This window comes from Mesoplodon densirostris, chromosome 14 (assembly GCF_025265405.1).
Source record: "Mesoplodon densirostris isolate mMesDen1 chromosome 14, mMesDen1 primary haplotype, whole genome shotgun sequence".
In the NCBI taxonomy this organism is placed as follows: Eukaryota; Metazoa; Chordata; class Mammalia; order Artiodactyla; family Ziphiidae; genus Mesoplodon; species Mesoplodon densirostris.
In genome coordinates, this window is record NC_082674.1 from 22171081 (window position 1) to 22183623 (window position 12543).

The window sequence follows — 12543 nt, forward strand, 5'->3', positions numbered from 1 at the left end:
GGAATATGGTCAATTTCTCTTATTCACATCCATTTTTGTGTATGTGAATAAAGGTTTGTGTTTTCTTCATTTTGTTCCTGCACATTTACTGTTAACTTCCTAGATGTTTATTCTTTGGCTGCTATCATATAGAAATTCTTAGTGGTTTATTGGCATATATGAAAGCCATTATAGATTTAAAGTAGAATCAGGAGACATATTGGAAAATTTAATAATTCAGTAATCTCTTATCAGAATACTTAAGAATACTTAAGAATTTGGAGAAAAGGAACATAGCCAGGACCAGAAGAGCTCAAGCAAGGCTGGGGAGAGGGGCTGGATAGGCACAAGCCAGAAGTCAAGGTGGATGGGGCTGGAGCCCAGTGAGCCATCTTTAGAGGTGTTGGATCACAGCATGGTGAGCATGTAGGTTTTTCAGCCAATGAGGTCTGAGTTTGAATCCTGATTTTACTACTTAGTAGCTTATGACCTTTGGCAAGTTACATACCCTTTCTGTGCTTTCTCTTAAATGGGGATGATATTAATAATTATCTTATTAAGTAGTTATGGGGGTGAGAGGCCTTGTGGAGCCCAAAAGTGCTGCTATGGCTTCGAGTAGGGTTGACATGAACACTGCCGGCTCGGCAAATGAAGCTCCTGAAATTCCGGACGACGTGGGATATTGGCTTCAGGGTGTCTACCACTTTGCCACTGATAGGAATGATTTCTGGAAGAACTTGATCCTCAGTTTGGGACTTTTTGCTGCGGGAGTTTGGCTGGCCAGGAATTTGAGTGACATTAAACTAATGGCCCCTCAGCCTGGCGTGTAGCCACAAAAGACACATAGAATCCCTGTGCTGTACTTGGACCTTCCAGAAACAGAGCCTCCAGTCTGTGACCATCATAAGACTTGCCCAGAGGGGCACCTTTCCTTCTCTGCCTGATTTCCTTTCTTCGCTGAGTCCACTCAGAACACCAATCACTGGTGAGCAGTCAGGCTTCAGCTAAAGTGTTGTTTTCTGTTCTGTAAAGTTCTGTACATAGTTCCTAAGTTTCTGCAGGGGATGCTCTTTGCTCTTGTCCTGAGGAATAACCTAATGGTATTTTAACAAATACTTGAAATAAAGACTGCACATAAAGACAAAATAAAAAGTAGTTATGGAGATGAAATGAAATAGCTTATATAAAGCACTTAGAATAGCTTGGTCATAGTGCTCAATAAGTGGTAGCTACTATTATATTATTGTTATAACATTATGTATAATGTATATATAATATATTTTCATAGTTTATATGTATATTATATATATTTATTATTTCACTGTATTATTGTTGTTAGCTGGTAGAATCACATTGGCATTCCAGAATCAGGGACTCTATAAAGAATGAGTGTCTATGCAAGTGATATAAAGGAGCTGTCTAATAAGACCCAGGAGAGCAGAGCAAGGTAAGAGCTCACACATGGGGGCTTCTCTGGTGGTGCGGTGGTTAAGAATCCTCCTGCCAATGCAGGGGACACAGGTTCAAGCCCTGGTCCGGGAAGATCCCACATGCTGTCGAGCAACTAAGCCTGTGTGCCACAACCACTGAACCTGCGCTCTACATCCCGCAAGCCACAACTACTGAGCCTATGTGCCACAACTACTAAAGCCCGCGCACCTAGAGCCCGTGCTCCTCAATAAGAGAAGCCACCGCAATGAGAAGCCTGTGCACCGCAACGAAGAGTAGCCCCTGCTCACCGCAACTAGAGAAAGCCCTCGCAGTAACGAAGACCGAACGCAGCCAAAAAGAAATAAAATTAAATCTTTAAAAAGAAAAAAAAAGGAGCTCACACATATATTACAAAGGTCAGAAATCATAGAGCAGAAAAGGACAGGAGAGTCAGAGACTTTTGTTTCCAGGGTAACTTTCTATCTTGTTCATTGCTTTTTGGAGATCTATGGAGACAGGAAAAAGTTAATGTGGCTAACTTAGACCCTGCAGGTGGATATAATTTGGAATATTTGATTAGGTTGAAGAATGAATGGGCATGGAGATATCAACTTTTTTTTTTTTTCCAGCAGATAGAACCTAACAGTTTTCAACAGCTATTAGAGATTGAACATTGTTTGTCTTGGGCAGAGACATGCAGCAGTTCTTAGCAGAGGGTTGAAGAAGCCTGCCTGGCAAGGCCTGGTAAGATGGTGTGCAGGCTAGATTAGGGAGCCCTGTTGGAAGGTGGAGAGCTAGTGAGGGCAGTGGTGGGTCGGGTTGTGGGTATTTCGTACTTAGGATTTTTGGGGAAAAGTCAGCGTGGTGGTATTGGCCTTGACTCAGTGAACCCTGCAGTTACTGGCCTTGAGAACTTTTGCTAGGATTCCACAGTGTTCACACAGAGCCTGGGGTGGTGAATGCTAGGATAAATCTGAGTCCGGAGTTTTAGATGTTTGTCAGTCTTGGGCTTTTCATGCCCTGCAGTGACTTAATTTCAGGGTGACTTCACTTGGTATGGAAGTTGGGGAAGGGGAAGAGGTGAAGGGAAGTAGCCAGTCTAACGTGTAAAGGAAAGGGGTATTAGATTAATCTAGTCTGTTCCTAGCTCTACTTTGCATTATTAAAGAGAACAAAAAAAATCATTCCTACTGTTATCTTTTGTCCTCTCTATTCTGTGCAATTTTAAGGTAGTACTTTTTGACTAGTTTTTGTTTAATTAGAATGACAAATTTGCAAAATTCTTTAAGATTAAAGCGGGGCTCTTTTAATACATGTTGATAGGTACATAAATCTGATTCAGGGCTCCAAATTAACTGTCCTGTGCCATCAGTCATATGTTAAAGGACTCCTTATGCGCATGTAACACAGCCCCCTTTTTAGCTTCCATGTTGCTTGAATAATCTTGCTTTTTGGTGCCATGGTCTTGAGAAATAATTTCGTAATTTTCCTTTCCAGGGCCACATTTCCTGAGTCATTTGGTTATCTTTCTAATGGCATGTTATGAAAGCTGTTTTTCCCATTGACCTTGCTTCTCCTGACTTTTTGAAAAACGTATCCTTTTTGTTTTCTGAAAAGGTTTTTATCTCAGCCTTTGCTCTTGCCAACTTATTGATAAGAGATCTGGAATCAAGTGGAAGTTTTGGGAAACATCTTGATATTCTACTGTTAAGTAGGTATAATGCCCTCAGAACAATTGCTTTTTTCATCTGGAGACTCCTAAGACTTTTTCAGTTAAAAAGCATCATTTAAAAATTTTTGTGGTTCGGTAAATTATTAACATGGAGGTTCAATTTCGGGCTTAGCACATACTTAGTTTTTAATGTGGTAAAATATACGTAACACAAATTTACCATTATCACCATTTTTAAGTGTACAGTGTCATTAAGTACATTCACAGTGTTGTGCAGCCGTCACCACCATCCATCTCCAGAACATTTTTTTTTTTTTTTTTTTTTTTTTGCGGTACACGGGCCTCTTACTGTTGTGGCCTCTTCCACCACAGAGCACAGGCTCCGGACACGCAGGCCCAGCGGCCATGGCTCATGGGCCCAGCTGCTCTGCGGCATGTGGGATCTTCCCGGACCGGGGCACGAACCCGTGTCCCCTGCATCGGCAGGCAGACTCTCAACCACTGTGCCACCAGGGAAGCCCTCCAGAACATTTTTAATCTTGCAAAACTGAAACTCCTTGTACATTAAACAATAACCCCCCATTCCTCCCTTCCCTCAGCCCTTGGCAATCACCATTTTATTTTTTGTCTATGAATCTTACTACCTTAAGTACCTCGTATAAGTGGAATTATGCAGAATTTGTCTTTTTGTAACTGGCTTATTTCGCTTAGCATACTATCTTCAAGTTTTATCCACGTTGTAGCATGTGTCAAAATTGTCTTCATTTTTAAGGCTGAATAATATTCCATTGCATGTATATGCCACATTTTGTTTATCCATTCACCCATTGATGGACACTTAGTTTGCTTCCACCGTTTGGCTATTGTGAGTAATGCTGCTGTAAACACTCAGAAACATCTTTCTGAGTCCGTTTTCAGTTCTTTTAGGAACATACTCAGAAGTGGAATTGCTGGATCATATGGTAATTTTACATTTAATCTTTTTAGATATCACCATACTGTTTTCCACAGTGGCTGCCCCATTTTACATTGCCACCAGCAATGCACAAGGGTTCTAATTTTTTCATATCCTCACCAACACATGTCGGTTTTTAATTAAAAAAAAAAAAGTCATCCTAATGAATATGAAGTGGTATCTCATTATGGTGTTGATTTGCATCTCCCTAAAGTTGTTGAGCATCTTTTCATGTGCTTATTGGTCCTTTGTGTATCTTCTTTGGAGACATGTCTATTCAAGTCCTTTGCCTATTTAAATTTTTTTGTTGATGTTTTCTGGTTGTAGGAGTTCTTTATATATTCTGGATATCAAATTCCTTATCAGATATATGATTTGTGAATACCTTCTCCCATTCCATGGGTTGCCTTTTCACTCGGTTCACAGTATCCTTTGATGCACAGAGTTTTTACTTTTGATGAGATCTAGCTTATCTGTTTTTTCTTTTGTTGCCTCTCCTTTTGGTGTCATGTCCAAGAAATTAGCGCTGAATCCAATGTCATAAAGCTTTCCCCCTATGTTTTCTTCTAAGAGCTTTATCATTTTAGCTCTTACGGTTAGGTCTTTGATCCATTTTCAGTTTTTAATTAAAAATTTTGGGGTATGATGTAAGATAAGTGTTCAACTTCATTTTTTTTTTTGCACATGGATATCCAGTTTTCCCAACCCTATTTGTTGAAAAGACAATCTTTTTGCCATTACATGCTTTTGGTATTGTTGAAAATCATTTGATCATATATGTGAGGGCTTATTTCTGGGCTCTCTATTCTATTCAGTTGGTCTATATGTCTGTCTTTATGCCAGTACCACACTCTTTTGAATACCGTAGCTTTGTATTAAGTTTTGAAGTTGGGAAGTATGAGACCTCCAACTTTGTTCTTCTCTTTCAGGATTGTGTTGGATATTAGGGAATCCCTTGAGCTTTCATTTGAATTTTAGGATGGCTTTTTCTATTTCTGAAAAAAATGTCATTGAGCTTTTGATAGAGATTGCATTGACTCTGTAGATCGCTTCGGGTAATATCAACATTTTAACAGTCTTCAGTGAGCACAGAATGTCTTTCCATTTGTCTGTGCCTTCTTTAATCTCTTTCAGCAATGTTCTGTAGTTTTGAGTTTCCAAGTCTTTTGCCTCCTCGGTTAAGGTTATTCCTAAGTATTTTATTCTTTTTGATTCTGTTGTAAGTGGGACTGTTTTTGTAATTTCCTTTCCAAATTGTTTATTGTTAGTATATGGAACTGCCACTGAATTTTGTGTGTTAATTATGTATCCTGCAACTTTGGTCAATTTGTTTATTAGTTCTAAGAGTTTTTTTATGGTGGAATCTTTAGCGTTTTCTCCATGTAAGTTCATGTCATCTGTAAACAGAGGTAGTTCTACTTCTTCTTTTTCGATATGGATGCCTTTTATATCTCTTTCTTGCCTAATTTCTCTTGTTAGGACTTCCAGTACTATTTTGAATAGAAGTGGTGAAAGCAGGCATCCTTGTCTTATTCCTGACCTTACAGAAAAGGCTATCAGTCTTTCACCATTGTTTATTTTTTTTCCCTTCAATTTATGCTTTGATTCAAGCCTTTGGCTGAGAAGGCAAACTAAATTAAGTACTGTGAGGAAAGCTAAAACAGTGCTGAAATTGTGAACTTATTCTTGAACTGTAAATTCTTATGAAAATAGCTTCTGTAAAGGAGGCTGCCCCAAGATTTAAGCCAGAGTAAGTAGCAGGGAGAGCATCCTCATAGTTTTAGAAGCAGCTGAGGTTCTGAAAACTCAAAGAGGCTTTTTTACCTTTTCAGTCTGTGCAAGCACATAGATTTATGTTCATACTGTATTTTTAGCCTTATAGCATAAATGTGTCTGAGTACATACTGCTCCGTGTAGGACTTAGGGAATGCAGTCAGAAAGAATAGAGGGAACCAACATGTAGACACTTTGGGCTACATACTAGTGGCTTTTAGTGGAATTCTCCCTATAAAATAATCACGATGATGGTAGCAGTAATAGTAGCTGCTACACCACATCGTGTCCTAGGCACATTAGCTACACTGCCTTCTGCAACATCACTGCACAAGGTGTAGGTGTTGGCATCCTCTTGTTACAAGGAAGGAAGCAGTCTTGAGAGGTCAAGGTGAGGGTCCCAAGCTGCTACATGGCAGAACCAGGATTTGATACTAAGTCTCTGATTGCTCAGTCCTTTTGCTTTCCCCTAAATTTGTTGTCTTTGTTTGATTTTAGTTCTGATACCATATCTTAAGCTCCTTTAAGTATGGACCTTGATTCATTGTGGTACCAAGAAAGTGCTGGTCAGATAATAAATGAAGGTACTGCATATATGTTCTTTGGTTGGTTAATTTGATCCCTGAGAAGCTGATATCATTTCTCTAGCCTGCCCCTCTCTTAGCTCCGTCTTTCTGTGCTTGCTTCTCTTTAAAGGCTGGAGAAGGCTGTGCTGAAATTGAGTCAGGTCTTTGTGTCCTTAGCACCCCTCTAGAGGGAGTGGAGAGCTGCTTATCAATACACCTGCTTCTACTCAGAGTAGAAACCTCTTAACTGAGAATTCACAGCCCCCAAAATATTATTCCTTGTTATTGTTACTGTATTAGTGTGTAGACCAGGCTGACATTGGTTAACTCAAGCAACTCTGTATTGAGCAGTAAGGACAATAATGTAATAAGAGCTGTTATCATTAATAATGCTATGATTATGAGTGCTTTGAAAGATCCTATCACATTTGATCCTTATAATAATCCCTTAAGGCAGATGAGGTAACTGAGACTCAAGTAAGTTAAGTGACTTGTTCAGGGCTGTCTAGCTAGACCATTCCATCAAAAGCAGGTCTCCCCTGTTTTTCTCCATTACGGGATCCAGCTTCTTGCCCATTTCAAGCATATATTGCCTCAAAGAAGGCAGAGGTCTCATCTGGCATCACAGCTGTGTTCTCAGTGCCTAGAGTAGGACACGGCACAGTAGAAGAACCATAAGTATAAAGCTGGGAATCTGAGAGCAGATTTCGTGGTTCCAAGTTCAGGGCTATATCACAGTTGTCTCCTGGGACAAAAAAGGTCATTAGAGGGCATCGTGGATCAAAAAAGTGGTTAGTTGTTGCTACTGTTCCCTTCCCCAGGACATTAAAGGTCTAAACTCATTGATTTTGAAAAACTTTTTTTGAAGTACAGAATATATTCAGAAAAGTACACCTAATCGTATGTTATATATCTCTGTGAATTTTCGCAAACTGAACATGTTTGTGTAATGAGCACCCCGGAAAACACGTCACCAGCTCCGCACACATTCTCCTGGTGCTCTTTCTCCCCCATCACACATGCAAGGATAACTACTGTCCTGCCTTCTGAAAGCATAGGTTAGTTTTGCCTTTTTTTAAACAAAAACTTAATGTAAGTAGAATTTATATTCCACAAAATGCCGTTTGGTGTCTGTCTTCTTTTTTTCAACATTACGTTTGTGAGGTTTTATATTGTTGTGGATATATTGATTCTCCTGCTTGAGTAAGGAGTATTCCATTATTTGAACATAGCAGTTTATCTCTTCAGCTGTTGGAGGGTATTTGGGTAGCTCCTAGTTTTTGTCTTTTATGAATAGTGCTGATGTGAACATTCTAGTACATATCTTTCGGTGAATGTATATATACATGTTTGAATCCTTTGGATTTTAAATTAAGAACTATTCATTAAGTAGAGTAAACGTTTAAAAATTATTTCAGTTTCATATTGTATCTAAGTAAGGGAGAAGGTTATGGAGGGAAAAAAGAAGCGATGGAGGGAGGCAGAGGGACAATATGGGGAGATAAAGTTGGGACAGGAAAAGGTGGTAGATAAGAAAGGGTGAAGAAACCCAGAGGCAAGCATGCAGCCATTGAGAGGGACTCCTCAGTAAAGTGAGCTACTGAAACGGAATCCTGTTCCCGTCATGAGTGTGGACTTGAAGATATCATTACTTCTTGAAATGCACATGTCTCTTTAGCTTCATCAGCTCCTCTCAGAGGCTCTTTGGCCTCCAGTGCAGCCATTTCCCTCCATCTGCACTGTCAGCACCACCAACTGTTGTCTAACTAGTCTCTTCATAAGTGTTCTAGCTCTTCTCTAATCTGTTTTCTACCTAGCAGCCACTTATATTATTTTCAGGAAATCTAATAAATGTAAGTTAAAAATCAAAAGTAGATCTTGTGACTCATTCAGAGCTATTGAATGGCTTCCCTTTGCTCTTAGAATAAAATCTCCAAATGCTCAATGATTTGCCATGTGATTGGGCACCTCTCCCCTGTTCAGCCTTATATTGTGTTGCTTTCCCCGTCGTTTACTTCCCTAAAGCTTCACTGACTTTCTCTTTGTTACCAGAAGGCCCCAAGCCCTTTTCCAGTGGGGGCTTTTGCTCACCTTCTTCCTTTTCCTGGATCATTCTTTCTCCTCCTGTTATGAATTGTCTGATTTCTACAATGCTTCAGATTTAGCTTGAATGTAATTTTTTCAGAGTTTCAGAGGGCTCTCCTAGCCCCCATCTAAATTAGATTTCCTGGTTGTGTTCTCCTGTAACATCTTATTTTTTTTTTAACTTTTAATTTTATATTGGAGTATAGCTGATCAACAATGTTGTGTTAGTTTCAGGTGTACAGCAAAGTGATTCAGTGATACATACACATGTATCTATTCTTTTTCAAATTCTTTTCCCATTTAGGTTGCTCCTGTAACATCTTATTTTAGCACTTCTGCCATTTGAAATTATGTTCACAGCCGATTATTTACTTAGTTCTGTGTCTTACGCCAAACTTTTAGCTCCATGAAGGCAGGCACCATGCCTGTTTTGTTCAGGACCTTACACCCTGTATGTGGCACAAAGTAGGCACTCAGTAAATACTTGTTGAAGCTCTAAGAAACTGTGCTGTGAGTGGAATGATCTCAGTGACCCACCACTGGGAAGTATTGTCTGTATTGCCAAAGTGCCACTAGAGGAGTGTTGATCAGGACTGAATGGCAAGTAGGTTAAGTGTCAATCTACAGTATAACAGGTGTTGTATGACTGTATCTGTGTACACAAGTCTTCTATACGTGTATACATATGTATATCTAAATGTATGGAGGAAGGTTTGGAAGGATATTTAAAAACCTCAATTCAGTGGTTAACTTGGGAGAGCGAAGGAGTATGAGCCGTGAAGGGATACTTGGTACTTTGATTTCTACATTATTATAATTTTTTTTTATAGTGAAAGGTTTTTACTTGTGTAATTCATTTTAAAAAGGTAGATCTGGCTTAAAACCAGTTTCTGCTGTAGGAGCCCAGTGGGATGAGACAGCATCAGGGGAACTTTTTATTAGTTTTAGGAGAAAACACAGACATTGGGATAGAAGACTGAAGAAACGGACTTGAGGAAGAATGAAGTTCAAAAGAGAGCATCTTTGTCACTTTGTGCTCTTCACGGCGTAGGTTTATCATCAGGACTCTTTGTGTGAGTATATACTTTATATTGTAGGAATGACAGAACTTTCAATAGCATTCCTGGGAAAGAATATAAAATTTATTTTACTGTGAATTGGATAGTGCATACTGACCATGGCCAACAGTGGATTCAGAGCTCTAAATAGACAGTATCTCTCTTTCTGTCTCCCTATCTGTCTCCCTATCTATCTATCTATCATCTTTTTACCATAAAGAAATGGGCAATAAATGTATTTAGCATTTGTGAATAGTATAAAGCTCTTTTTCATTGGCTCTTTTTTGCCCTCAGTAAATCTGTGAGGAATGTTTTTATAATCATCCCTTTAATTTTTTTTTAAAACATGTGAGGACATGTGTCTCAGAGAGATTAAGCAACTCATTCAGGGTTACTTAGCTGATAAGTGGTGGAGAACAGGACTGGATCCCAGGTCTTCTCTACCAGATATTATTTATTTATTTTTCAAGAAATCATTGGCCAGAAAAAGATAGGAATCACTTATTAATATAGTATACTGTGAAGCAGGTGTTTTGGCCATCTACATTTGTGAAATATCTTTAGATATGGTAGTAAGAAAACCCATTTACTGGATAGATTTCAGAAATTTCTTAGGCAGTTGAGACTAAAACTTAAACATCAGGAAGAGGTCAGTATTAGAAGTCATTCAGAAAAAGTAGCTGTCTAAAATAACAATATTTTCTAGGCAATAAGTTACTACAAATGAGCTGGCTCTCAGTGTTGTAGATAATTTGACAAGAGTTTGTAGATGTCTACAAATTAAAGACCAAACAATTTCATAGTTGGAACTGGGGCAGAAGTTAAACACATGTAGTTATTTTATTGTCTGTCATTGATTCATTCTTTGACCTAAATTCTCCGACTCCTTCATATTTTGTTTGCTTTTTTCCATTATTCAAGTTGTTGGACAGTTGGAAGATTAAGTGATGTTGCAAATTTTAACTAAAAGTATGTAACTATTGGCATTCTGGAATAATTTCTTATAGCACGGCCCTGTGTATTTATTTAATTTTTCCTGAGAGTAGTATTGATTATATTTTTGGATAATAAAAATGTCTTTAGGAGTTGTTTGTTATTGGCAGGTTTTTATAAATACACTAGTCCCCCTTTATCCATGGGAGATATGTTCCAAGAACCTCCAGTGATGCTTGAAACCACAGGTAGTACTGAGCTCCATATCTACTTATGATAAAGTTTAATTTATAAATTAAGCACAGTAAGAGATTAACAGCAACAGTAATAAAATAGAACAGTTATAACAATATATGGTAAAAAAGTTATGTGACTGTGGTCTCTCTTTCAAAATATCTTGTACTGTAAGTACTCTTTTTCTTCTTAAGATGATGGGAGATGATCAAATGCCTACATGATTAGGTGAAGTGAGGTAAATGGTACAGGAATTGTGACTTAGTGTTAGGCTACTAATGACCTGACGGTTGGTCAGGAGGAGGATCATCTGCTTCAGGTGATCCTGGATCACTGAGCCCTGATGATGTCAGCAGTTGGATGTCAGGAACAGACTGTGACATGGTTGGGGATTCCTGACGGGACAGCCCGAGGTCTCAGAAAGGGCATGAAACTTAAAACTTATGAGCTGTTTATTTCTGGAATTTCCCATGTAATATTTTCAGACTTTGACCGTTGGTAACTGAAATCTTGGAAAGGAAAACTGCATTTAAGGGGGGACTACTATATATTTATTATATCCGTCTTTGTACATATTTGTGTAAGAAATAAAAGAATGTGTAATCAGAAGGGATTCTGGGGACCAAATAGTTCAAATGGAGAATTGAGAGTCCAGGTAGATTGGCAGAATTGCAGAGATATCAGGTCTTTAATCATGAGTTCAGGACGCAGCAGGCCACTATTTTAGGTGTGGAGGCCTAGGATTTAGAACTGAGCTATACTATCTTTAGACTTTCTAAAAAATTATGACTTACTGCCACAGATTATGCCAGCAGTCATATTATAAGATTGGGTGACCCCTCCAAACTGGATCATCAAATTAGTTAATTTTTTTTTTTTTTTTTGCGGTACGCGGGCCTCTCACTGTTGTGGCCTCTCCTGTTGCGGAGCACAGGCTCTGGACGCACAGGCTCAGCGGCCATGGCTCACGGGCCCAGCCGCTCCGCGGCATGTGGGATCTTCCCGGACCGGGGCACGAACCCGGCAGGCGGACTCTCAACCACTGCGCCACCAGGGAAGCCCTAGTTAATATCTTCTTAAAAGGAATGAATCCAAGAACATGTTGGAGCTACATCTGAATGCAAATGAAGTAGCAGGCAGATAGATAATCCAATGATAAATTTTAAGCAGTGAGCTATATTGATATTACTGTCAGCTTAGCAGGGATATCAAAAGAACACTTGGCAAGGAGTAAATAGTGTTTGTTACTGTAGTGGGAAAACCAAAATGAATAGAGAGATTGGGGGACATCACAGTAAAGCAGTTTATCTTTATGGTCAAGGACCTTCAGCATTTAAAGGATATTTAGATAAATGTTTCTCAAACTGTCCTTGGTGAAGGACTAGTGTTTTAAAAAACGCCCAGTCTGTCACCAACTGATACTTTTCTAAAATATAATAAGAAAGAATTACTAGAAAAATGAAATATTTATATTAGATTCTTCTTTATATTAGATTCATCAAAATTAAAACTACTCTTATAAATTGCTCTAGAAGTTTCTAAATTCTTACTCTCAGTATCTGTGCTCGTCTCATCATGGATTAGTAATAGTTTATAGTCTAGTACTGGTCCATGGGCCCCACTTTGAGTGTCACTATTCGGAGGATTTCTACATTCTGACAGTCCCGGAGTTGGCCTTTTTGAGAATTCTATCTGAGGGGTGGGACAGTGTAGTACATTAGTGATAAGTAATTCCTAGCTAAAGTAATTCCTAGCTACACATTGGATAATCTGAGATACTGGTTTCTTTTTCTTTTGAAACAAATACAGTAGAACAAATATGGTAGAAGGTTATAAGAATGAAGACTTCTCTCAAAA

General features: G+C 38.8%; 2 protein-coding genes across 2 annotated transcripts in view; both read left to right on the top strand.

Moving 5' to 3' along the window:
- The window catches only part of BABAM2 (BRISC and BRCA1 A complex member 2), a 454460-nt gene that overhangs the window by 13959 nt on the left and 427958 nt on the right, over window positions 1–12543 (top strand). The window lies entirely within an intron of this gene.
- On the top strand, window positions 585–809 carry LOC132502127 (mitochondrial import receptor subunit TOM6 homolog). Its single transcript, XM_060117932.1, has one exon. It carries the CDS (start codon window positions 585–587, stop codon window positions 807–809), a length of 225 nt encoding a protein of 74 aa, XP_059973915.1.

What these genes read in the sequence shown, in the direction of transcription:
- LOC132502127 (XM_060117932.1), top strand. Translation starts at nt 585, where the DNA reads ATGGCTTCGAGTAGGGTTGACATGAACACTGCCGGCTCGGCAAATGAA.